Source organism: Moschus berezovskii, chromosome 22 (assembly GCF_049115385.1).
Source record: "Moschus berezovskii isolate FMDL1 chromosome 22, NW_MosBer_1.0, whole genome shotgun sequence".
Taxonomy (NCBI): Eukaryota; Metazoa; Chordata; class Mammalia; order Artiodactyla; family Moschidae; genus Moschus; species Moschus berezovskii.
The window spans coordinates 14,758,191-14,784,583 of NC_142481.1; the positions used below are offsets into that span (position 1 = coordinate 14,758,191).

The following is a 26,393-nucleotide window of genomic DNA, read 5'->3' on the forward strand; positions in this document are numbered from 1 at the left end:
TGCTGCGATCTTTTTTTTTTAATGTTAAGTTTCAAGTCAGCTTTTTCACTCTCCTCTTTCACCCTCTTTACACTTATATGCAAAATGAATTGGGTTCTAGGCTCAGATTAACAGGCTTCCCTCCTGCAAGACCCAGGACACTGAGTTAAAGCAGGAGGAATCCGGGATGGCTCTCCCCTAGGGGGGGCTCTGTCCTGTGCCTGGCTACCCAATGACACTCCTATTACTGTGATATCAAAATACACCCATAACTTTCCCAAGAGGCCCGTGGGGTGTTTTGTACAGCCTTGTCTCCTAGGAGCCATTACTCTCTCATCATTAGCTTCCAGGCAGTAGGCTCTTTTGGAACCCAATTACATTTGTTTTTCTTTTTAATCAGAGTTCAGCATGGGGTGTAATTCCAGGAATTAATAGAGATTGTCTCTGGAGGAGGAAATTGAAGAATGAAAATGACTTGTTAGATTCTGGCCTTTTATCTTACTTCAAGTTTTTAAACATTTTTCTAAAACCATACTTTTGGACTCCTAATTGGATTACAATCAATTTTCATAATCTCATTACCAAATAAGATTCCCTCAGCTTTTATATTACATTAAAAAATGATGCATTGCTGCGACTTCACTGGTGGTCCAGTGATTAAGAGTCCACCTTCCATTGCAGGGGGTGCAAGTTTAAACTCTGGTCAGGGAATTAAGATCCCTTGTGCATCGCACTGCACCACAAAAATTAATAAATAAAAAAAATTTAAATACAGTGTATTGCTATGGACTGTGATGTCTAAGATTTGCTTCAAATTGCCTGGGGGAGCCAGTGGGTGGGAATAGAGATGAAAGCAAATTGGTCAGGAGTTAACCGTTGGGGTTGACTGCTTCTTCCATTCTTCTTCCACTTTGGGACATGTTTGAAAACCTCAATAGCAAAAAATTTGTTGACAGTGTATATATTGAAAAGAAATTTTTCCCATGTAATAGTCACCCCATCTCTTAGAATTCAGGGTCTCCCACCCAGACTGCTATGACCCCTTTTCCCCTTCCTTGATCTATTTCGAATGGCATTGATCACCTTCCAGCACGCGACGTCATTTACATGCCGCATCTACTGCTCATCACGGCCCAGTGAATCACAGTACCTTTCACGCTTATTCCATAATAAAATGGAGTCTTTTCTATGATTGTGAAGACAATGTTGGGAGATTGGCAGATCGTTTTTTTAATGATTTTCCAAAAGTATCTAATTTGCTTATACTCTCTCCTGTTCACCATGTCTCTTCTCCCTGAAGGTAAGTTCCCTGTCCAGTTTTACCAGCTGATTTGAAAAGCACGTGTAGCTCACGTTTTATTTATTTATTTATTTTTGGACGAAGTTTGTACAGAGGTTAAAAGCAAGAATTCTAGAGCCACCCTGGCCAGGCTCAAATACTAGCTCTGTCACTGACTATCTATGTGACCTTGCGCAGGTCACTTAGCCTGTTTTCTTATCTTTGAAGTAGAGACATAGCCACACCTAGCTCAGGTTGCTAACCTGACCAGTAGTAAAAGGGTCCATGAACGCTGGCTGGATTATTACTGGCTACAGCACTCATTTAGGAAGTCAAATAGAAATGCATTTGATTCCTACTGGAGCCTGTTTTATCTCTTGTTAGTGGTGCTGGGGACTTCTCCGGCGGTCCAGTAGTTAAGACTCTGCTCTTCCACTGCAGGGGATGTGGGTTCGATCCCTGGTCAGGGAACTAAGATCCCACATGCTACCTGGTGTGGCCAAAAATTGGAAAAAAGATAATGATGTCAAGACCTTAAAGGTGATAGGAACTGTTCTAGAAGCTAAGGGATATGAAGCCTCCCACCCAGATGCCTGATTGAATAACAGCAGATGTTCAGCACCAAGGGCCTTACAGCCTGGTGAGGGATGCTCCAAAGGACCAACGGTGGGGTGACGGACAGACTCTGGATCCTGGCATCTCCTGCTCCTCCCTCCACTGTGGCTTCTGTGATTTGGTCCCTTAATTACCCTGTAGGTTTGAACAGAGTCTGAAGGAAGGGAAGTTTGGAGAACAGGGCCTGGAGACAGGGCTGGGAGGGGCTGGCAAGCAAGCCTGGGAGGGAGAGACAGGGAGAAGGGAGAGGAAGGCAGAAATGGCTAGTCACTGGGAGAGGGGAGCCAGGGCGGGGTGGAGGGGAGGAGTGGGAGGGGAGAGGGGCTGGGCGGGGGTCTGATATTGGATATTAAGGGAGGGGCGGGGGGATAAAAAGGGCTGAGGCGGCGGTGGGAACAAGGGAGGCAAGGTGAAGGCCCACTGGTGAGGAGCTTTGCTGAGATGCAGGGTGAGACTCGGGGCGCAGAGCGGGCTTGGCTGCGGGCGCTGGGATGCGCGGGCAGAGAGCGGCCGCGGTGGTCTGCTGGCCAGGACGGGCTGGGAGCCTGGGGACTTGAAGGGGCGGCTGCTGGGGTGTGGGGGCGACAGCCTTTGGGTGCGGGAGGCAGGGGCGTGGCCTGCGGAGGCTCCAAGTCCCTGATGTCTGGACCCTGGCTCTCCAGCAGCCGCAGGGCCTGGCGAGGAGACCACGGGGGCCTCAGCCTCCCAGGGCCTGCGCGCCTGTATTCCCGCTGCCGACCCCGAACCCGAGGAGGCGCCCGGCTTAAGCCAACTGCCCATCGAGATGCTCCTGGAAGTGCTGAGCTACCTGCCGACAAGCGTGCTGCTCGGGCAATGCCGCCACGTGTGCTGGTACTGGCGCTACCTGGTGGACACCCGGGCCGTGTGGCTGAGCATCTTACCCTACAGCCACGCTAAGCTGTGGCCCGTCCTCCGCACCTGCCTGCCCCCAGACGACGACGACGACCCCAGGCCCTGCCTCCTGGGCCGCTTCTGCGAGCGCAGACCCTTAGGACGCAATCTCTACCCGAACCCCCGTGGCATAGGTGGGGAGCCCAGGAAAAGAGGTCTCAAGGGTGCCCATGGGATGGTTTGGAGGGGCGGGGCGGCTCATGGAAACCCCTGTGACTTATCCGTGGGCTGGCAGGCAGGCCAGGAACTTGGGCACAAATATTTTTTCATTTAACAGATGCCTTCCTGCCGTGGAGGACACTCAACTGTAGAAGCTGGAGACAGGGGGAAAGCTGGGAGGAAGACCGCAGGGTAGTTCCCGAGAACTCTTTCCAGCCTTTCTACAGGTGGACGTCCCTCTTCCCCAAGGGCTAGGGTGGGCGGTGGTTAGCTCTTCCCTGGTTCTCACTAACCCTTCCCTGTTTCTCCCAGGTGGTGTTACAAGAAGCAAGTGTTGGACCTGGAGAAGGAGGGTCTGTGGCCAGAACTCCTGGATAGTGGAAAGATTGAGATTTGTGTCTCTGCCTGGTGAGTGCGATGGCAAAAACAGCTTTAAAAACAGGGCTGACCTTGGCATGGGTGACAAGGCACGTAGGCCTCCCAACAACCCCTTAGATAAAGCAGGAAGGGAAATGACTTTACCACCATCAGAGCTTTACTACTTAGCCATATCCACTCCTTGAACTCTCTCCTGACCCCCAAATGGACCTGGATGGGAAAATACCAGGTTGGATCCTGTGTAAAGGACTTGGTTTAGGAGGAGATAGAGTTAGCTAAGAGGTCAGATTCTGGAGTCAGACTTCCCACACTCAAACCCTGGCTTCCCAGCTTTGTGGCCTTGGGCAAGTCACAGTGTGCCTACGTTTTCCTGTCTTCATAAGGCAGGGTTCTATGTTAGCCAAAGAGCCAGTGCTTTGAAGTGTGACCTGTTTCAGCAGCCTTCATGATCCTTGATCCTGTGGGAAAGTGTGTTTTGAAACCTCGAATTGAATATTTCAGAGAGGTGAGGTCACTTGTTCTGGTGTCACAGCTAGGGCTTGGCGGGACCTGCCATTAGGCTCATACTTGTCTGACTCTAGAACTCGAGCTCTGTTTGATGGTCTTGAAACCAGGATGGTCCATGAAGACCTTCCGTGGGATACCTCACTCGGATTACTTTAAGGGAGGCAAGTTCCAAATCGTCTACTGTTTTATGTACCCTCTTCTCAAATTACTCAGCTACAGATTACATCTATGGTGGGGGCATTGTATGATTATGCTTTCCCAAATTCCTGTCTCTCAGCCCTTCAGTTTTACAGAAAAAAAGTTGTTCACTAAGGTGTATGGTCCCTGGATGTAAGGCTTCTGGAGAAACAGGCAAAGTGAAATTGCAATTTGAAATTTTGGCCTTACCACATTCACTTTCAGTCAAAACACCATAAACTTCCCCTCTCTGAAAACTCATCTCTTTCGGAAATATATTTACAATAAAATTCTTTATTTAGCTTCATAATTTGTGCTAGAGATAAAGAATCCACCTACCAATGCAGGAGACACAAGAGACTTGGGTTCAATCTCTGGATTGGGAAGATCCCTTGGAATAGGAAGTTGCACCCTACTCCAGCATTCTTGCCTGAAATTCCATGGGCAAAAGAGCCTGGTGGGTTACTTTCCAGGGGTGGTCACAAAAAGTCGGACACAACTGAGTGACTGAGTACACACATTGAGCCGATTAGCCACGTTCTGATGGTTTCAGGTGGACAGCAAAGGGACTCAGCTGTACATACACATATATCCATTCTCCCCCAGACTCCCCTCCCATACAGGCTGCCACATAACACTGAACAGAGTTCCATGTGCTATACAGTAAGTCCTTATTGGGATCCATTTTAAACATAGCTGTGCGCACACATCCATCTCAAACTCCCTACCTATCCCTTCCCTCCACCCTTCCCCACCCCGGCAACCATCAGTTTCTTTCTCTGTGAGTGTGTTTCTGTTTTGTAAGTTCGTTTGTATCATTTTCTTTTTAGATTCCACATATAAGGGATGTCATATGATATTTCTCCTTCTCTGTCTGACTTCACTCACTATGACAAACTCTAGGTTCATCCATGACAAATGACATTTCGTTCTTTTTAACGGCTGAGTAATATTTCATTGTATATAGGGGTTTTCATCAATGTTTAATATCAGCCTCCAAATCAACTGATACTACACGAGGCATCCTTAGTCATATTGCTGGTTTTCCTGGAGTGGCTAGCCCCTATTATAGTCTGTCTGTGTGGTTGTGGCTGCTGCTGTTGCTAAGTCACTTCAGTCATGTCCGACTCTGTGTGACCCCATAGACGGAAGCCCACCAGGCTCCCCCGTCCCTGGGATTCTCCAGGCAAGAACACTGGAGTGGGTTGCCATTTGCTTCTCCAATGTGTGAAAGTGAAAAGTGAAAGTGAAGTCGCTCAGTCGTGTCTGACCCTTAGCAACCCCATGGACTGTAGCCTACCAGGCTCCTCCATCCATGGGATTTTCTAGGCAAGAGTACTGGAGTGGCTTGCCATTGCCTTCTCCAGTGGTTGTGGCTAGCCTCCACCAAATCATATTGGCAGGCTTATCCCAGACAGAGATACTCCTATCAGACATAAAATTGCAAGGATCCAGAGATTACCTCTCAGTGTCAGACCGCAATGACCATAGCTTTGAACAGGGCAAAATTCCTTTCTACACAAATATCTTTTCTGGAATCCATATGATTCCAATTTGCAGCAACGTCTGGCAGCCACTAGTAGGGAGCAGTTCAGCCAAAAAGAAAAAAGTTTAGCACTTAGGACATTTTAAATTTCTACTTATATTCTTTGTGTGCATGTTGTTGGCACAGAGCAGTGTGAAAGGTAAGTCAGAAGAACATAAACATATATTATTATTATATAAGGATAAAATCTGGAAGAAGTAGCATGTACTTTTACACCTAAGAAGTGATATGACACCTCTGTGAAGGAAGTTACTACTTTGTGTATATATATATGTGTGTATGTATATATATATGTATCAAATTAATCTTGTTTTAAAATTTTTATTTTTGACAGCAAAAATGTACATATCTTGTGTGTGCAAGTCAATGAATTATTACAAAGTGAACATATTCACTTAAATCAAGAACAGAACATTAAAAGAGAAAAACAGAAAGTTGCCCGCAAACACCACCCTCAGTATCCCTCACACCCCATTCCCATCACTTCCAATCCAATGGTAGCACCATCTTGAATCCTGTTACCATAGGTCAGCTTTGTCCATTTTGGTGCTATGTATATATATGGAGTTATACCATATATAGTGTGTATCTGGCTTCTTTAAATCACATGTTTGTAAGTTCACCTGTAACTGTATGTAGCTGCAGTCTGCTTTCATGGCTTCATAATTCATTGTGTGAATATACCATGTGTACCTAGGTGCTCAATCGTCTGAGCTATATCTTTGCAACCCCATGGACGGTAGCCTGCCAGGCTCCCCTGTCCATGAGATTGCCCAGGCAAGAATACTGGAGTGGGTTGCCATTTCCTATTCCAGGGGATCTCCCCAACCCAGGGTTCTTTACCACTACAGCTACCTGGGAAGTCCAATAATTAATTCTCTTCTCCAGTGGCTCCTAGTAAGGAGAAACTCCTAAATGGAGGTGCCGGGATTTGAACCAGGGGCCTTGTGCAAGCCAAACATGTGCTCTACCACTGAGCTACACCCCCACTCAGTCTATCCATTTACCAGCAGCGGACATTGGGTCTTGTCTCTTTGAATGTTGCTTGATGTTCCATTACCAATTTACTTAGATTCCCTTGGATCCTTCTAAGTGACTAAGAAAATTGTATCTTAAACATCACCATTGAATACATTGGAAATGACATCTTTTGCCACCTGCAACAGAGAAGGCAATGGCAAGCCACTCCAGTACTCTTGCCTAGAAAATCACATGGACAGAGGAGCCTGGTAGGCTGCAGTTCATGGGGTCGCTACTAGTTGGACACGACTGAGCGACTTCACTTTCACTTTTCACTTTCACACATTGGAGAAGGAAATGGCAACCCACTCCAGTGTTCTTGCCTGGAGAATCCCAGGGACGGCGGAGCCTGGTCGGTTGCCATCTATGGGGTCGCACAGAGTCGGACACTGAAGCGACTTAGCAGCAGCAGCAGCAGCAGCAGCCACCTGCAAAACACAGAAAGAGAAATAATACGGTAGGAGGTACCTTGAAGAGCATGGCTCTAGGTCATTACTTCTGAAATGAATGCACATGTGAACCGCTGGAGAGGGTATTTAGGGCAGATGGATTCCTTGGGGAAGCAGAGGGGCCAAGCTCCCACGTGACCCTGATGCTGCTAGTCCTGGGGACCACAGCACCATTTTGGATTTTTAGACATGGGAAGGTCATTCAGGTAGAGGAGGCAGATGCCCAAAGAGGTGGGGTGGCAAGTTCAGCCTTCAAGATTTTCCTTCTCCCACAGGTGGGCAGACCAAGAAACCTTGGTCTGTCTGTATGAACTAATTGTCCGACTTCTAGATGCCGAGCAGGCCCAGCTACATCATTTCTCTCCTAGTCCAGTCCATCAAGGTAGAAGCAGTATCCCTTTTAAGGTGAGTCTGACAGGGGCAAAGAGAAAGAATGGTAAGGCTTATGATGATCTATTGCTAAAAAATAAATTTCCCCCAAATTTGGTGGTTTAATATCAACAGCAGTCGTTTTATCTCCTCTCATGGTTTCTATGAGGAGGGCTCTGGTGAGAGTTTCTGGCTCTGGTCTCTCGTGTAGTTCCCTTCAGACATGGGCTGGACCTGAAGGGCAGGGTGGGCTGTGAGTGTGTACACAGCAGTTGGTGGCTGGCCAAGCAGCTCTTGGTTTAGTCTCAGAGCTTGGCCATGGGATCCCCCTGTTTGCTCTACTTGGGGCTTCCTCATAGCATGGCGGCTTCGGGGCAGGCAGCTGCTTCCTGGTGGCTCAGGGCTCCATGCAGCTTCTGGAGACACCAGCATAAGCTGCTTTGCCTTTGTGACCCCGCCGTGGAAGTCACTTGGTGAAAGTCACTCAGCATCACTCCCAGCACACTCTTGGTTACAATGAAACCCTCCCAGATTCAAGGGGGTAGGAATTAGACCCTGCCCCTAGGTGAGGAGTGGCACGATTCTAGAAGGACATGTGTAAGTGGAAACATTGCAGCCATCTAGGGAAAATACCACCCGCCAGAAGGCCCCCAACTCAGCTTCTGAGGGGAAGGCCATGGCACAGTGGAACTTAACCTCTTTTTCTGCCTACAGACCAACCACGTGTTCTCCAACCTCAAGAAGGGCGTCCGCTTTGTGTCTCTGGAACACTGGATTTGGGACATGGGGTTCCTGCCTGAGGACTATGGAATCTTCATGCCCAAGGCCAGTGTGATTGTACGGGTCTGTCAACTCTAGTGGAGGACTGTCCTTGTTAAACAACCTGAGTGTGCCTTCCAGCACCATTGGCTGGGCCACCTCAATAATCAAGGGCTTGTAGTTCCTGGCATCCTGGGATCTCCTGGGTCCAATCAAGGGTTCCACTGGGCCCTGTCTTTAAATTCTACTAGAAACTATGAGAACATTTTTACATCAGGTCTGCTGGCTGCTGCTGCTCTAATACAGCCCCTGTTCTACGGGGTGGAGACACACAGGTGAACACAGGGAAATGGTGAGAGGGCTCCTCACCCTCCCCCCACACGCAAGGCCCCTCTGGCTCTTCCCCTTTACCCTCTGCCCTTCTGTTCCTGCTGCAGGGGCATCATTGGTTGCTTCCAAGAAGCCCTCTCCTCACCTCCGAACTAGAAGCTCAATCCCTGTGGCTGAGTAATTCCAACCCCTAAACTGTGATTTCAAACCTGGGACCAAGACTCAAGAGCTGAAAGTAAAACTAGCTCAAAAAATGTTTGGAGGCAGAGGGTTCTGCCCACGCTGTGAGCAATGAATTGGTCCCCTATATACAATTGCTCTGAGTTGTATAGTATATAAAATTATTTTGTTACTTTGAAATTCTTTTTAAATATGGAGAGAGTAAATCAGGAATATATCTGTCGATCATAGGTAATAAAATTTTGCCAAAGCTGAACAGAAATACAGTGTTAACAGCTTGATGACTACTCAGTTCAGAGTAAGGCGTTGTTTCAGTCGAGAGAAAACTGTTCAGAAGAAAACAACTGTAGAAGGCATTCTCCAGTCAAGAGAATGGAAGAGTCAGAACCCTATTTCCTAAGCTCTAAGGAAATCGTGGGATTAGAGATGATCAGTCAGGGTTAGAAGTTTAGGCAGGTGGTGGACGTGGGCACAGCGTCACAGTGACACCACATTTGTGACATTCTGGTCATGAGGGTGAGAGAGAACCGTGCAACAGTAGGATCCGGCTGTCCCCACCCCATCCAGGGGTCATGGCTGCCCCCTCCCTGCTGCAGGATCCCTAAGGAGCTCCAGGTCTCCAGATGGAAAGCAACTGAAGCTGCTGCTGCCTTTGATGTGTCCACCCTGAAGTGTCCCCCCACCTGCAGTAGAAGATGGGACACAGCCCAAGGGGAGGGTACTTCATCACTTTCATCGAAGGGGAAGTGTGACAGGTTGAAACTGACCTGAGAGTCATGACCACATGTAGTGTGTGGTTCTGGAGTAGATACACTGGTTTGGACAGTGAAACTCTGGAGGATATTTTTGGGTCAGCTGGAGGACTTTGGATAGAAGGAATATGAAGCAAGCATTCACAGGAAGGGGAAGGTGGAAACCATTGCCTGAAAAAAGAACCATATAATTTAATTTTGATGTATATGTACTGCAGTCTGGGGTGCTGCAGTACCTTGGGTAGCAAAGAGTTGGATATGGCTTAAGGACTGAACAACAATATATGCTTCTGTCTGCATTGTGCATATATGCATTTATACAGTTATTTTATATATGCCACATTAAAATAGAATAGTATGTATCCTTGTATTTGTATTCTGATTGCCTTCTGGATGTATACAGAAGAACTAAAGCATTGCAGGGTTAGTGCAATGGTGATAGGTGCATAGTTGTGATTTTTGTAGTTATTGATTTTGCTTCTCTAAATTTCTCATTTTCTACATGCTTATGTGTAGAAATACAGTGTTATACACAAATAAGTATTCTCCAATGCAATTTCCCTTTCCATAGATAACCACATTTAGAAGTAGCTGACAAAGTTGTTTTTTGTGTGTGTGTGGTTCTAATTCTCTTTTTTTTCCCCAAAAACTTTAAACTTTTTATTTTGTTTTGGGGTGTAGCCAATTAACAATGCTGTGTTCCTTTCAGGTGAACAGCAAAGGGACTCAGTCATACATAAACACGTATCCATCCTCCCGATTCTACTTTGTATTAGTGATGGCCCTTCATGTGTTGAAGAGGACTCTGAGGTTCTCAGTGCTTCTCGTCTATTTGCACACATGAAATATAGTCCATGATGGCTTCACATCCTCCGTGGCCATTCTCACCTCAAGTATTCACTTGGGCCATGGTCACATTAAAAGTGGCATACCATTAACCAGGATGCAATGGTGAAGAGCCAAGCTTCTAAAATGCCACTTGGCCATTTCTTAGTAGAGTTCTAACCATTTGTGAAACACGGTTCACCCTGAAATTTCCTTTGGAAAATTTTCACCACAGAAATAGTTGCCAGTTTTTTATTTATTTCCTGTCTTTCCCTCTTGTATGGTTGTTACTGTGCGTGCCAAAGTATCTTTCCATTTAAGTGTGTTTAATTCTGTCCTTATATGTTGCTTACTTCTCTTGGGCTGGGACTTCTTTATCTTCTCAGGAGCCAAGTAGCTCAAAGTCACTGCTTTTTTTATGACAACCTTAACTGTTGGATTAGTCTATAAAATTGAATTTTTCTCCTAGAAGTGATTGTAATCTTATATTATTCTTAAACATACAATTATTCTTTTGTGTGTATTGTTTAGATTTATTTAAGACAAACTAACAAAGAATGTTAAAAACTACATATGTGTGTGTATGGCTGACCCACTTTGCTATACAGTAGTCATTGACATAAGAGGCTCCCTGTCCATGGGGCATTTTCAGGCAAGAATGCTGGAGTGGGTTGCCATTTCCTCCTCCAGGGGATCTTCCTAACCCAGGGTTTGAACCCCTGTCTCCTGCATCTCCTGCATCGTCAGGTGAATTCTTTACCATTAATCCACCAGGGAAGCCCCAAAATTAACTCTGCTGCTAAGTCACTTCAGTCGTGTCCAACTCTGTGCGACCCCATAGAGGGCAGCCCACCAGGCTCCCCCGTCCCTGGGATTCTCCAGGCAAGAACACTGGAGTGGGTTGCCATTTCCTTCTCCAATGTGTGAAATTAACTCTACTCCAATAAAAAAAGACTAATGATAACAATAAACAATTTGAAATAAAATATATAAAAACTAAAGGAAACTGAAGTCTCTCAGTCATGTCCGACTCTTTGCGACCCCATGGACTGTAGCCCACCTGGCTCCTCCATCCATGGGATTCTCCAGGCAAGAATACTGGAGTGGATTGCCATTTCCTTCTCTAGGGGATATTCCCAACCCAGGGATCGAACCTGAGTCTCCCGAATTGCAGGCAGACATTTTACCCTCTGAGCCACCAGGGTAGCCCATTAAAAAATATATAAAGGGCAATAAAAATAATGTAAAGCATCCATAGATGACCATTCTTAATATTTACATGTATATGTATATCCATTTAAAATGGATAGCCAACAAGTTTCATATAGCACATGAAACTCTGCTCAGTGTTATGTGACAGCCTGGATGGGGGGGGAATTGGGGGGAGAATGGATGCAGTATATGTATCATTGAGTCCCTTCAATGTTCACTTGAAACTCACAACATTGTTAATCAGTTACACCCCAATACAAACTAAAGTTTTTTAAAAAGGGTTACTTATTTTACTTATTTTGTTATGGGATTCCCTGGTGGCTCAGATGGTAAAGAGTCTGCCTGCAATGTGGGAGATCTGGGTTTGATCCCTGGGTCAGGAAGATCCCCTGGAGGAAGAAATGGCAACCCACTCCAGTATTCTTGCCTGGAAAATTCCGGCCAGAGGAGCCTGGAGGGCTACAGTCCATGGGATTGCAAAGAGTCAAACACAACGGAGCACCTTCACTTCACTTAATTTTTTAATAGAGAATTCTAAATACAAACATATGTAGAGAGAAGAGTATTTTTATTATTCTTTTTAAACATATACTTCCTTTTTGGAGGGGCAGGGAAGGGCACAGTATGCAGGATCTTCTTTCCTGACCGGGGATGGAACCCATACCCCCTGCAGTGGAAGCTCAGAGTCTTAACCACTTGACAGCTGGGGAAGTTCCTCTCTTTTTTAAAGAACCCACAATACCAATGTCATACTAAAGGAATTATTCATGTCTTTTTCAATATACGGGATCACCTATTACTTATAGTTTCTAAATAGGCAGTCGCCAGTGAGTGATGTACTGGGTAGGGTCCACCTGAGATGCAGGCTGCTCTGCCTGAACCCTTATGAAGAATGTTCACGTGGCCTGTGATTTTGGATATACTGGCTGGACAGTTCAGTGAGAAGCAAGTAGTGGATTCCTCTGGAAGGAGGTAGGACCTCCACGTCCCCCAGGCCCATCTCCCCCTCAGGCTGGATCCCGCCTCCCACCCCTCTGCAGACCTTCCATACCAGAGCTCTCTCTCCAGGCCCTCCCTGGCTGCCCTACTCCTTGCCCCGCCCAGGACTCTCTTCTCAAATCTCCCTAGGTACGTTTCCCCTTCAAATAGATACTGGATCTTTAAATCTTCTTATTTTGTTGTTGTGTTTTACCTAGGAAACTGGCTCCAGCCAAACTTTTCTTAAGGTCTTGGTTATTTTATTTCCATGTGAGCCTCAATAGAAGGAAGTGCTTCTTCAGAGTGAAAAGGTTTCCCAGCTCTTTTCTGCTCTTGATCCTTGTCAATGAAAAATCAGTCAATTGAAGATAGAACTGAAAAATTTTATTCGAGCCAAATTTGAGGATTATAACCTGGGAAGAGCATCTCAAAGAGTTCTAAGAACAGTTCTGTCCATTAGTGATCAAGACACAGTTTATATAAGTTTTTTGAGACAGTAGACTGTACATTAAATGATGTATTATTGATAGTTTACATGATCCAGTTTGAAGTGCCCAGTGTTTGTACATGTGACCCTTTACAAGGTCAAGAACGAATGTTATCCTTTAAGGAGTTGTCTTGTTGATGCTAAGAGAACACTGTTTATGGTTGAGCAGGTATTCCTGCTGGTGGGGAGGTTTGGTCAATGGATAATGCTGATACACAATGCATGGTGCTGGGAGAGGTGAGGGCAGAGAAGAATTTTTATGTTAAATTTTTCTTGTCTTGCCATAAATATGAATTTTATTTCACATCCACTACAGACTGTTGGGTGGGGAGCTGAGAGGGTTTTACCTAAAATCTTATCTCCAATCCCACGTCCCCCAGCCCCACTCCAGGAGACATGGGCATATCAGGACTGAAGCACCTTGAGAAAGGAGCTTGAACCCAACACCTAGGGCTGCCCCACTCAACCCTACATCTAAGGAGTGAGTGAGTGAAGTGAAGTGATGTCGCTCAGTCGTGTCCAACTCTTTGCAACCCTGTGGACTGTAGCCTACCAGGCTCCTCCGTCCATGGGATTCTCCAGGCAAGAGTACTGGAGTGGGTTACCATTTCCTTCTCCAGGGGATCTTCCCAACTCAGGGATCAAACCCAGGTCGCCCGCATTGGAGGCAGACGCTTTAACCTCTGAGCCACCAGGGAAGGCCCTCTATGGAGTGAGGCAGTCTTCAAATCCCTCCCACACTCCCGAGAGAGATTTTATTAACTACTTATCTCCTTCTTCCCAAGATCCTTCCCACCCTCTATCCACACAAAAGGCCCATTCCCAGTCAGGTTCCTTACCTGGAATCAAAACGCCTCCGAGCTCTACTCCTGTTAAACAGGATAGGTGAACCAGGGCCAGGAAAACCAAGTCTGTGGAACGTCTAATGACCTTGGGATATTCGTGCAGCCTGCCTCCCAGTGCTCTGAGGTTCACGAATTTTCTACTTCTGCAAACGAGACTTGCAGTACCCCCCACCTCGTACTCCCCACTTCCCAACCACACCTTCAGAGATGCACCTGCATGCCCACTCAACACTTCCCTGTCCATTCCTGTGGCTTCACTTGGTCAGAGCCAACTGCAATCTTCCTGCTTTTATGGAGAATAATTTCTCATGCAGCCTCTACCACCTGGAAATGAAATACTTTGGGATTTCCCTGGTGGCAGAGTGGTTAAGAATCCGCATGCCGGTACAGGGGCCATGGGTTAAGAAGATCCCCTAGAGGAAGAAATGGCAACCCACTCTAGTATTGTTGCTTGGGAAATTCCATGGACAGAGGAGCCTGGAAGGCTACAGTCCATTTGGTCCCAAAGAATTGGACATGACTGAGCGACTAACACACACACATGATGTATCAAGCCCGCCTTTACCATCTTGGAATGAAATACTTAGATAATGAAACCTGTGTCCACAAAGAATTCTTCTAATGTTAATAAAACACCCCAAATACAATGTATACAGGGTAAAGGTGAAATAAAAGGAGAGAAATTCATAAGTATTTAAAATTCTTCTTTTTTTCCTTTTTTTTTTTTGCCACATGGCTTGCCAGGGAAAGTGTTGGACCTCCAAGAAATTCCTGAGAAATTAATAATTAAAAGAACATGTAGGGGGAGGAGAGGGTGGGACAAATTGAGAGAATAGCACTGATAGATCCCTATATATACACCACCGTGTGTAAAATGGATAGCTAGTGGGAAGTTGCTGAATAGCACAGGAAGCTCAGCTCTCTGCTAGGTGATGACCTGGAGGGATGGAACTGGGGCTGGGGGAGGCTCAAAAGGAATCAGATATAAGTGCTAATCACTCTGTTGTGTCTGACTCTTTGCCACCCCAAATATTATAGCCCATCTGGCTCCTCTGTCCATGGGATTCTCCAGGCAAGAACACTGGAGTGGGTTTGTTGTTCATCCACTCGATCGTGGATCGTGTCCTACTCTTTGCGACCCCATGGACTGCAGCATGTCAGGCTTCCCTGTCCTTCACCATCTCCTGGAGTTTGCTCAAACTCATGTCCATTGAGTCAATGATGCCATCCAACCATCTTGTTCTCTGTCATCCCCTTCTCCCCCTGCCTTCAATATTTCCCAGCGTCAGGGTCTTAATAGCGAGTCAGCTCTTCACATCAGGTGGCCAAATTATTGAAGCTGGGTAGCTCCATTGTCCCTTCCATAGGGCATTTTTCCAACCCAAGGATTCTTTACCATCTGAGCCATCAGGGAAGCACCTATGTATGCATAAAGTTGATTCAAGTTGTTGTATGTACAGCAGAAACTAACACAACATTGTCCAATTAAAAATTAATAAATAAATACAATAAAACAAAAAAATAATATGTATTTCAATATGCAAATGAGACTTGGGCTTGCTCCCAGTAAGACTGTGTGATCAGGCCACTCAAGATAGCTGTTCTCTTGCTCTCTGTACACACTTTGCCCTACCAGAGCCTGCTCCACCTACACCCTGTGCACACGGGCACACAGCTGACCTACCTCCATACTTGCCCAGGCCCCATCTAGTGATTGCTCTCATCAAAGGGGCAGCGAGGAACTTGCCCCTCTGGTTTCCCTGGTACTACTGACCCCACCTGACATCAATTCCCCTGTAACTGGTAATCTTCCCCCCAACCCCGACCCCCACCCTGGGAGCAAAGACAGCCACCACATCCTGACCCTGTGTTCTGCCCACTAACCTCTGCACACAGTGGGGTGTTGCTCCAGGACCTTGATTCAGATGTGTAAGCTTCCCCATCCGTTAAACTACTTACATCTCTGTTGCTGACTCGGGGCTCTTTCTTTGGTCTCGAGGCTGGGCAAGCACAGGCCTTGTAGGCCTGTGAGGGGTAGCCCAACAAGATTTAGTTACTCAAAGTGTGGAAGGCAGTCATCAGCATCCTTTGGGGATTTGTTACAGATGTAGATCTGATTCAGAGCTTGGATTTTAAAACCTTCCCAGGGCATGTGAAAAGTCCCCAGGGTGTTCAGACTTCTCTGAACGCCTAAGGCTCCATAAGACCCAGAGCTGACACTGCCTACATGAGGGGATTTTGTGGTTTTCTGAATTGGAGCATAATAACTAGCAAAGTACCAACAAAGTCAAGGAGTCAAGGACACTCTTCCAGTTGACAGAGTAATTGCGTTCCTGGACTTCTCAGTGTCTATTTTTTTAAATTATCGTTACTTTTTAAAATTATGGTCGCTTTACAACCTTGTGGCTCAGCTGGTAAAGAACCTGCCTGCAATGCAGGAGACCTGGGTTCGATCCCTGGGTTGGGAAGATCCCCTGGAGAAGGGAAAGGCTACCCACTCCAGTATTCAGACTTGGAGAATTCCATGGACTGTATAGACTCTTTCCATGGGTTGCAAAGAGTCAGACATGACTGAGCGACTTTCGCTTTCACTTCACTACAACAATAATATAGTTGGCTTAAATATAGCTGGGTTAGTTTCTGCTGTACAGCAAAGTGGATCAGCTATACATATACATGTATCCCCTCTTTGGGGGATTTCCTTCCCATTGAAGTCACCAAAGAGCATTGAGTGGAGTTCCCTGTGCTATACAATATGCAAATGATACAAATGCAAATGAGACTTGGGCTTGCTCCCAGCAAGACTGTATGGTCAGGCCACTCAAGATGGCTATTCTCTTGCTCTCTGTACACACTTTGCCCTACCAGTGCCTGCTTCACCTACACCCTATGCACACGGGCACACAGCTGACCAAAAGATCTGCATACCTTTTGGCCATCTGTATGTCTTTTTTGGAGAAATGTCTATTTAGTCTCACACCCATTTTTTGATTGCATTCTTTTTTTTTTTTTAATTAAGCTGAAGGAGCTGTTTGTATATTTTGGAGATTAATCCCTTGTCAGTTGTTTCATTTGCAAATATTTTATCTCATTTTGAGGGCTGTCTTTTGCTCGTTTATGATTTCCTTTGCTATGCAAAAGCTTTTGAAAATAACTAAGACCCATTTGTTTATTTGTGTTTTTATTTTCATTACTCTAGGAAAGTGAAGTCACTCAGTTGTGTCCAACTCTTTGCGACCCCATGGACTGTAGCCTGCCAGGCTCCTCTGTCCATGGGATTTTTTCAGGCAAGAATCCTGGAGTGCTTTGCCATTTCCTTCTTCAGAGGATATTCCCAACCCAGGGGTCAAACCCAGGTCTCCTGCATTGTGAGCAGACTCTTCACTGTCTGAGCCACCAGGGAAACCCCAATTACTCTAGAAGGTGGGTCAAAAATATCCTGCAGCAATTTATGTCAAAGAGTGTTCTGCCTATGTTTTCCTCTAAGAGTTTAGGCCTTACACTTATGTCTTTAATCTATGTTGAGTTTATTTTTTGTGTATGGGGTTAAGAAGTATTCTAATTTCATTCTTTTATATGTAGCTGTCCACTTTTCCCAGCACCACTTATTGAAGAGACAGTCTTTTCTCCATAGTATATTCTTTTTTTAAAACATATTTTACTTTTGGCTACACCCAGTCTTCCTTGCTGCCCGAGGCTTTCTCTAATTGGAGTGAGCAGGGGCTACTCTCTAGTTGTAGTGTGAAGGCTTCTCGTTGTGGTGGCTTCTCCTGTTGCAGACCATGGGCTCTAGGGATGTGGGCTCAGTGGGCATGTGGGTTGTGGCGTATGGGCCTAGTTGCCCCATGGCATGTGGGATCTTCCTGGACCAGGGATTGAACCCATGTCCCCTGCATTGGCGATTGGATTCTTAACCACTGGACCACAAGGGAAGTCCCCAATTTATATTCTTGCCTCCTTTGCCATGGTTTAGGTGACCATAGGAGCATGAGTTTATCTCTGGATTTTCTGTCCTATTCCATGGATCTTTTTGTTTGTTTGTTTGCTTTTGTGCCAGTACCATACTGTCTTTTTTTTTTTTAGTATTTATTTATTTGGCTGTGTCAAGTCTTAGTTGTGTATGTGGGGTTTTTCATTTCAGCACACAGGCGTCTCTCTAGTTGTGACATATCGGCTCAGTAGTTGTAGCTCATGGGCTTAGTGTCCTGACCAGGGATTGAACCTGTGTCCCTGAATTAGAAGGTGGATTCTCAAACACTGAACCACCAGGGAAGTCCCACCATACTGTTTTGATTACTATAGCTTTGTACTATAGTCTGACATCAGGGAGCCTGATTCCTCCAGCTCCAATTTACTTTTTCAAGATTTCCATTCAGCATCTATTAACACACTTTACATTTGCATGTATACTGAATTGGATTGCAGGCTCATATTAACAGGCTTTCTTCCTGTGTGAAAACACACAGGACATTGACTAAAAGAAGGAGGAATCCAGGACAGCTCTCTCCTGGGGAATGCTGTCCTGTGCACAGATACCCAGTGGCACTCCCACTACTGTGACACCAAAATGCACCCATGCGTGTGCTCAGTTGCTCAGTCCTGTTTGATTCTTTGCAACCCCATGGACTGTAGCCTGCCAGGCTCCTCTGTCCATGGAATTTCCAGGCAAGAATACTGGAGTGGGTCACCATTTCCTCCTTCAAGGGATCTTCCCTACCCAGGGATGGAACCTGTATCTCTTATGTCTCCTGAATCTCAGGCGGATTCTTTAGCACTGAGCCACCTGGGAAGCCCAAATGCACCCATAACTTTCCCAAAATGTTCCTGTGGTCTTTGTAAACCCTCTACTCCTGACAGCCATTATGCTTCAATCATTATCTTTCAAGCGGTATGCCCTTGCAATCCAATCATTTTTTTTTTTTTACAGTTAAAAGTATTTTTATTAAAAAAGCACAAATGCAAAGAAATGAACAGAGGAAAATTTATGCATCGAACCTGGACTGGTCACTTATGATAATATACATGCTACAATTCCATTCTCCCCAATCATTCCACCTTCACCCTCTCCCACAGAGTCCCAAAGACTGTTCTAAATGCCTATGGAATACAGCATGGAGTGTAATTTCAGGAATTAACAGAGATTGTGTCTGAGGAGGAAATTAAAGAATGGAATCTGGCTGGTCAGTTTCTGCCCTTTTATCCTACATGAAGTTTTAAAACTTTTTTTTAGATTTATCTCTAGTTGCGGCTGGAGAAGGAAATGGCAACCCACTCCAGTATTCTTGTCTGGAAAATCCCATGGAGCCTGTTCAGCTACAGTTCATGGGGTCGCAAAGAGTCCGACATAGCTGAGTGACTTCTGTTTCTTTCTTTTTCTAGTTGCAGCGAGCAGGGGGTACTCTTCGTTGAGGTTGTCAGGCTTCTCACTGTAGTCACTTCTTTTGTTGCAGAGCACGGGCTCTAGACCCACCAGCTTCAGTAGCCCTTGGACTCTGTAGTTTGGCATACAGGTTTTGTTGCTCCACAGCATGTGGAATCTTCCTGGACCAGTGATCAAACCCGTGTCCCTCGCATTGCAAAGCAGATTCTTAACCACTGGAGCACCAGGGACTTTAAACTTTTTTTAAAAACCACCTTTTGAACTCATGATTGGATGATAATCAATTTTCATAATCTCATTATCAAACAGATTCCCACAGTTTAAACATTACATTAAAAAGTAATGTATTTTGCTGGATAGAAGGGTGTGGTTTCGAAGATTTGCTTCAGATTGGCTGCTGTATCAAGTGGGTGGGATTAGAGATGAAACCAGAATGGTCAGGAGTTAACTGTTGGAGCTGGTTGCTCCTTCCACTCTTCCACTTTGGGACGTGATGAAAAACCTCAATAGGAAAAATTTTATTGACAGTGTACATATTGAAAATAAATTTGTCCTGTATAATAGTCATCCCATCTCTCGGAATTCAAGGTCTCTGCACCCAGCCCCCTATTCCCTTCCCTGATTTATTTCCCATAGCATTGATCACCTTCCAACACATGACATGTCATTCACATATCACGTCTACTGCTCATCATGACCCATGTGAATCATAGTCTGATTTCATGCTTATTTCAAAATAAAACCATTTTCCTCCAATTGTGAAGAGGATGTTGAGGGGTAGACAGGAGTTTTCCCCAAAGCATCTAATTTGCTTATTCTGTCTCCTGTTCACCATCTCTCTCTTAGAAGGTAAATTCTACGTGGGCAAAAATCTATGAAGGTTTCACTTGCTGATATTTAAAATTACACGTGTAGCTCATATTTTATTTTCATTGCATAGAGTTGGTACAGAGGTTGAAAGCAAGAATTGTAGAGCCACCCAAAAGTGAAAGTATTGGTAATTCAGTTATGTCTGATTCTTTAGGACCCCAAAGGATTGCAGCCCGCCTGGTTCCTCTGTCCATGGAATTCTCCAGGCAAAAATATGGGAGTGGGTAGCCGTTCCCCTCTCCAGGAGATCTTCCCAAGCCAGGGATCAAACCCAGGTCTCCTGCATTGCAGGTAGAGTCTTTACTTTCTGAGCCACCCAGGCTAAGTTCAAAACCCAACTCTGTCACCTACTAGCTGTGTGACCTTGGGCAGGTCACTTGGCCTCAGTTTTCACAGCTGTGAAGTGGGGACATAGCCATACCTACCTCAGGGGGTTGCTAACCTGATAGTGGTAAAAGGCTCCATGAAGTTCGGCTGGATTATTACTGGTTACAGCACTCATTTAGGTGTCAAACAGAAATGCATTTGGTTCCAGCTGGAGACTGTTTTCTCCTGTGCAAGGATCTCCAAGATAGTGATTCTGGATCCTTAGAGGTGATGGGAACTGTTCCATTAGCTAAGGGATATGAAGCCTCCTGCCCAGATGCCTGACTGAATAACAGCAGATGTTCAGCACCAAGGCCCTTACAGCCTGGTAAGGGATGCTCCGAAGGACCAGCGGTGGGGTGACGGACAGACTCTGGATCCTGGCATCTCCTGCTTCTCCCTCCACTATTGCGTCAGTGATATGGTCCCATAATTCCCCTGCAGGTGTAACTAGAGTGCAAAGGAGGGGAAGTTTGGAGGACAGGCCGGGAGGCAGGGCAAGAGGGGCTGGCAAGTAGGCCTGGGAGGAAGAGACAGGGAGAAGGGAGGGGCAGGCAGATATGGCTAGTCATTGGGAGAACGGAGCCAGGGCGGGGGTGGGTAGCGTAGGGGAGTGGAGGGTGGGTGGGTGGTCTGGTTGCTGGGTATGAAGAAGGGAGGGGCGGGCGAATAAAAAGGGCTGAGGTGGCGGTGGGAACAGGGGAGGCAAGGTGAAGGCCCACTGGTGAGGAGCTCTGGCTGAGATGCAGGGTGAGACTCGGGGCGCAGAGCGGGCTTGGCTGCGGGCGCTGGGATGCGCGGGCAGAGAGTGGCCGCGGTGGTCTGCTGGCCAGGACGGGCTGGGAGCCTGGGGACTTGAAGGGGCGGCTGCTGGGGTGTGGGGACGACAGCTTTGGGGTGCGGGAAGCAGGGGCGTCGCCTGAGGAGGCTCCAGGTCACTGATGGCTTACGCTGGCTCTCCAGCAGCAGCAGCCGCGGGGCCTGGAGAGGAGAACATGGGCGCCTCAACCTCCTGGGGCCTGCTCGTCCCCGTCCCAGCTCCTCACCGCGAGCCACAGGAGGCTCCGGGCCCGAACCAACTACCCATCGAGATGCTCCGGAAGGTGCTGAGCTACCTGCCTCCAAGCACGCTGCTCCGGCACTGCCGCCTGGTGTGCCGGCGCTGGCGAGACGTGGTGGACGGCTGGGACCTGTGGCGGAGCATCCTGCCCTGGAAACACCCCGACCTGTGGCCCGTCATCCGCACCTGCCTGCCCCCTGCTGACGACCCCGGGCCCTGCATCCTGGGCCGCTTCTGCGAGCTCAGACCCATAGGACGCAAGCTCAACGCGAACCCCCCGGGCAAAGGTGAGGACCCCAGGAAAGGGATTGATCCTCGTGCAGATGGGTGGGAGGGAGTTTTTCTGCAGCTAAAACTTGGTGGCTGGGGCAGAGATGGAGCCTATTGGGAGGAGCGGAGGGGCGAGGCCACCTTGGAAAACTTGGTCACAAACCTTTTTCATGTAACAAAAGACCTCTGGAATTGTATGATGCTGAGTGGTAGCGATGGCTCGGAGGAAGAGGAAGACTTGGGGGTCAGGCTGAAGACTTCTGGGGAGACGAGCTACAGTCCTGCCTACAGGTGAATGTCCCTAGTCCCCAGGGTCAGAGCGGTGGTGAGTTTTTGCCGGGTCTCATTGATCTTGCTCTCTTTCATAGGTGTTGGTACAAGGGAGAAATTTTGGACCTGGAGGAGGAGGGTCTGTGGCGGGAACTCCTGGATAGTGGAAAGATTTGGATTTCGGTCTGTCGCCGGTGAGTGTGAGCCTAAAAACAGCCTTTTTGTTCAGTGCTGACCTTGGCATGGATGATGTCATTAGGCCTCCTAGCAACACCTTGGGGCTTCCCACCTCCCTCAGTGGTGTGAGGAATCTGCCTGCCAATGCAGAAGATGTGGGTTCGACCCCTGGATGGGAAAGATCCCCTGGAGAAGGGGTGGCAACTCACTCCAGTATTTTTGCCTGGGAAATCCCATAGACAGAGGAGCCTGGAGGGCTGCAGTCTGTGGGGATGTAAAAGAGTGGGACACGACTTAGCAGCTAAACAACCCCTTAGGATAAAGTAGGAAGGGAAATGACTGGGCCACCTTCGTAGAGCAAAAGTCCACTCCCCGAACCCTCTGCTAACCCCCTAAAGGGACTTTGATTGGAAGATGCCTGATTAGATTCAATATAGAGGGCTTGGGCCCAACTAAATATCATCTGTGAATGAGATGCTTCTGGGTTTAGATGGAGGCAAGATAGAGTTGGCTAAGAGGTCAGATTCTGGAGCCAGAACCTCTCACGTTCAAACCCTGACTTCTTGGTTTTGTGGCCTTGGGCAAGTCACAGTGTGCCTCTTAAAAATAGGGTTATACGTCAGGCACCAAGCCAGTGCTGTGGAGTTTGAGCTTTTTCAGCACCCTTCATGGTCCTTGATCCTGCGGGAATGTGTATTTTGAAATCTCAAATTGGGTAGTTCAGAAAGTAGAGGTGACTTCTCCTAGTGGCATAGCTAAAGGCTTGGCTGATCTGGCATTAGGCTCAAACTTGTTTGACTCTTAGAGCTTGTTCTCTGTATGATGGTCTTGAAATTGGGGTCCATGAAAGAACTTCCAAGGGATACCTGACCTGGAAGATTTTAAGAGAGGTACATCCCAAATCCTGTACACTTTTATGTTCTCTGTTGTAAAATTACTCAGATATAGATCATACTTTTGGTGGGAGCATCATTGTTTATACTTCCAATTCCTATCCCATGATTCTCCAGTTTGTTTTATTTGTTTTCCTTAATTCATCTGTGCTGGATCTTAGTTGCAGCTCCCTAGTTGTGGCACTTGGGCTTAGTTGCTCCAAGGCATGTGGGAGCTTAGTTCCCCAACCAGGGATCCAATCTGAGTCCCTTACATTGAAGGGTGGATTCTTAACCACTGACTCCCAATGCTCCAGTTTTATCGAAAAAGAAAACCCCTGAACTGAGTTCTTTTGGGGCCTTATTATGTGTTTTACCTCAGCCTCCAGGTCATCCTAAGTCATGTTGGCCTTACTGGAGTGGCTCACCCCCAGTTTACACTACGTGGAGATGGACAGCCTCCACCAAATTGCACTGTAGACTGTCCAGTACAACCCAAAGTCCCCAGGGGGACAAAGGTGCTCCACACTTAGCAGTTCATGGCCACAGGAAAAATTGTGAATAGGTATTTATAAACAGTTTGAAAGGTAAGTCAAAACATATATTAGTACTATGTTAGGATACTTTTGCAGAGAAGGCAATGGCAACCCACTCCAGTACTCTTGCCTGCAAAATCCCATGGGCGGAGGAGCCTGATAGGCTGCAGTCCATGGGGCCACTAAGAGTCTGACACGACTGAGCAACTTTGCTTTCACTTATCACTTTCATGCATAGGAGAAGGAAATGGCAACCCACTCCAGTGTTCTTGCCTGGAGAATCCCAGGGATGGCAAAGCCTGGTTGACTGCTGTCTATGGGGTTGTATAGAGTAGGACACGACTGAAGCAACTTAGCAGCAGCAGCAGGATACTTTTGTGGAAGAAGTAGAAGGTACAAAAAGTGAAGTGATGCTAAGTGTCTGTAAAGGAAATTACCTGTTTGTGTATTTATATAGTCCCTTACTCTTAAGTGACATGAAAAACAGAGTGTTGCCAGCAAACCTACCCTTAGAATCCCTCACACCCCATTCCTCATCACTTCCAATCTAAAGGTAGCACCATCCTGAATTCTACTAACATAGATCAGTTTTGCCATTTTGGTACTTAATATATATGAAGTCATGCAGAATATAGTTTATATTTGGCCTCTTTCAAAGAACATGTTTGTAAGCTCATCCATAATTATAGGTAACTGCAGTTTCCTTTTATGACTGTGTAATATTGCATTATATGAATATAACATAATTTGTCCATTTAGCATTGATGGACATTGGATGTTTCTTTGAATGTTGCTGGGTATTCCATCACCAGTTTATTTAGATTTCCCCTGGATCCTTTTAAATGACTAAGAAAAACACATTGGAAATGACATCCTTTTCCACTAGTGAAACATAGGATGAGAAACAATATGGGGAAAAAATAATATAGGAGGGGGTACCTTGAACAGCACAGCTCTCAGTCATAGCATACAGACCAGCTAGGGAGCTCATTTAGTCCAAATTCATTCCTTGGGTATGCAGAGGTTCTAAGCTCACATGTAACAAGCACTGGCAGGATGGTTGTACTTGTTGGGGGGACCACCATTTTGGATTTCCATATGGTAAGGCCCTTGAGCTAAGGGAGACCTCAGAGAAATGGGGTGGCAAGTCAGTCTTAAAGATCTTCTCCTCTGGCAGCTGGACAGAACAACAAGGCAGTGACCGGATGTATCAGCTAGTCGTCAAGCTTCTAGATGCCAACTATGCCATCTTGCATTATTTCTTCCATAAACGTTTTCCCGTCCGGCCGCGGACAGGCAGTTTCTCCTTTCGGGTGAGTCTCTGACAGGGGTGAGGGGAAAGAATAGTGGGGTCTGTAATGAACTACTGTTGCCTAATAAAATGGCCCAAATTTACTGGTTTAATATTAACAAGGCTCATCTTATCACCTCCTATGGTTTCTATGACTAGGTCTCTGCTGCGAGTTGCTGACTGTTCTCTCATGTAGTTCCATTTCAGACATTGGCTGGAGCTGAAGGGCAGGGTGGGCTGTGAGTGTGTATACAGCTGGTCAAGCAACTCTTGGTTTAGTCTCAGAGCTTGGCCATGGGATCTCCCTGCTGCAAGTAGTTTGGGCTTCCCCACAACATGGCGGCTTCAAGGAAACCAGATGCTTCCTGGTGGTTCAGGGTACCACACTCTTGGTTACGATGAAACCCTCCCAGATTCAAGGGGGTGGGAATTAAGAGCCCACCCCTGGGTGAGGAATGGCATGATTCTAGAAGGACATGTGGAAGTAGAGACATTGTTGTAGCCATCTATGGAAAAATACCACAGGCCAGAAGGCCCCCAACTCAGCTTTTGAGGGGAAGGCCATGGCACAATGGGACTTAACTTCTTTTTCTTCCTACAGATCATGCATGCATTCACCAACATCAAGAAGGGCGTCCGTTTTGTGTTGTTTGACCACAGTGTCGAGGGCTATGATTCGTGGCCTGAGCAGTGTGGAGTCTGCAGGCCCCAATCCAGTGTCATCGTACGGATCCGTCCCTAGGCTGTCCCTGTAAGACAGCCTGACTGTGCCTTCCAGGAGCTCGGACCATCGGCCAGACCACCTCAATAATCAAGAGCTCCTGGCATCCTGGGATCTCTCCTGAGTCCAATCAAGGGACCTACTGGGCCCTGTCTTTAAACTCTATGAGAAACTATGAGAAGAACGTTCTTACATCGGGGTTACTGACTGAACGCAGCAGCCCCTGTTCTATGGAGTGGAGACACGGGTGAAAACAAAGAAATGGTGAGAAGGATCCTCACCCTCCCCCCCAATGCCAGGCCCCTCTGGATCAGCCCCTGTGCCCTCTGCCCTTGTCTTCTGTTTATGCTGTAGAGGCTTCATTGATCACTTCCAAGAAACCCTCTCCTTATGGCTGAATCAGAAACTCATCCCTCTGGCTGAGTAATTCCATTCTCTAACTTTCCATGATTTCAAGACTGTGACCAGGACTCAGAGCTGAAAGTTAAACTAGCTCAAAAATTTAGAGGCAGAGGGTTCTGCCCACCCTGTGAACAATGAATTTGGTCCCCAGAGCCCAACCCTATTCTGGATTCTATGGTGGATAGAATTATTTTGTTACTTTGAAATTCTATTTGAATATGGAGATAATAAATCAGTACTGTGTCTTCCAATCATAATTAATAAATATATTTGCCTAAAGTAACTCAGCTTTTTTCAATAGAAATACAATGTTACTTGACTCCTTACAGTCACTCAGTTGTGTCTGAATCTTTGCAACCCCATGGACTGCAGCACGCCAGGTTTTCTTGTCCTCACCATCTCCTGGAGAATGCTCAAACT

The 26,393-nt window shown here is 46.5% G+C and overlaps 2 protein-coding genes across 2 annotated transcripts; both read left to right on the plus strand.

The window, feature by feature from the left end:
• Nucleotides 1–1,260: 1,260 nt before the first annotated feature.
• LOC129547316 (F-box only protein 27-like) lies at nt 1,261–21,316 on the plus strand. Its single transcript, XM_088829970.1, has 7 exons — nt 1,261–1,279; nt 2,536–2,919; nt 3,194–3,200; nt 3,257–3,352; nt 7,297–7,426; nt 8,105–8,233; nt 21,143–21,316. The coding sequence occupies exons 1-7, from the start codon at nt 1,261–1,263 to the stop codon at nt 21,314–21,316; spliced, it is 939 nt and encodes a 312-aa protein (XP_088686096.1).
• Nucleotides 21,317–21,369: 53 nt separating this feature from the next.
• Nucleotides 21,370–25,592, plus strand: LOC129547317 (F-box only protein 27-like). Its single transcript, XM_055413204.2, has 5 exons — nt 21,370–21,721; nt 21,887–21,995; nt 22,073–22,168; nt 24,737–24,872; nt 25,452–25,592. Exons 1-5 carry the CDS (start codon nt 21,370–21,372, stop codon nt 25,590–25,592), a joined length of 834 nt encoding a protein of 277 aa, XP_055269179.2.
• The last annotated feature ends 801 nt before the right edge of the window (nt 25,593–26,393 follow it).

Bases quoted from the DNA above. Each gene is read 5' to 3' on its own strand.
- LOC129547317 (XM_055413204.2), top strand. From the start codon at position 21,370: ATGGGCGCCTCAACCTCCTGGGGCCTGCTCGTCCCCGTCCCAGCTCCT. The intron at 22,169-24,736 runs GTGAGTGTGAGC...CTCCTCTGGCAG, and splicing joins TGGATTTCGGTCTGTCGCCG to CTGGACAGAACAACAAGGCA. The intron at 24,873-25,451 runs GTGAGTCTCTGA...TTCTTCCTACAG, and splicing joins CAGGCAGTTTCTCCTTTCGG to ATCATGCATGCATTCACCAA.
- LOC129547316 (XM_088829970.1), top strand. The intron at 7,427-8,104 runs GTGAGTCTGACA...TTCTGCCTACAG, and splicing joins GAAGCAGTATCCCTTTTAAG to ACCAACCACGTGTTCTCCAA. The intron at 8,234-21,142 runs GTCTGTCAACTC...CTCGGGGCGCAG, and splicing joins AGGCCAGTGTGATTGTACGG to AGCGGGCTTGGCTGCGGGCG.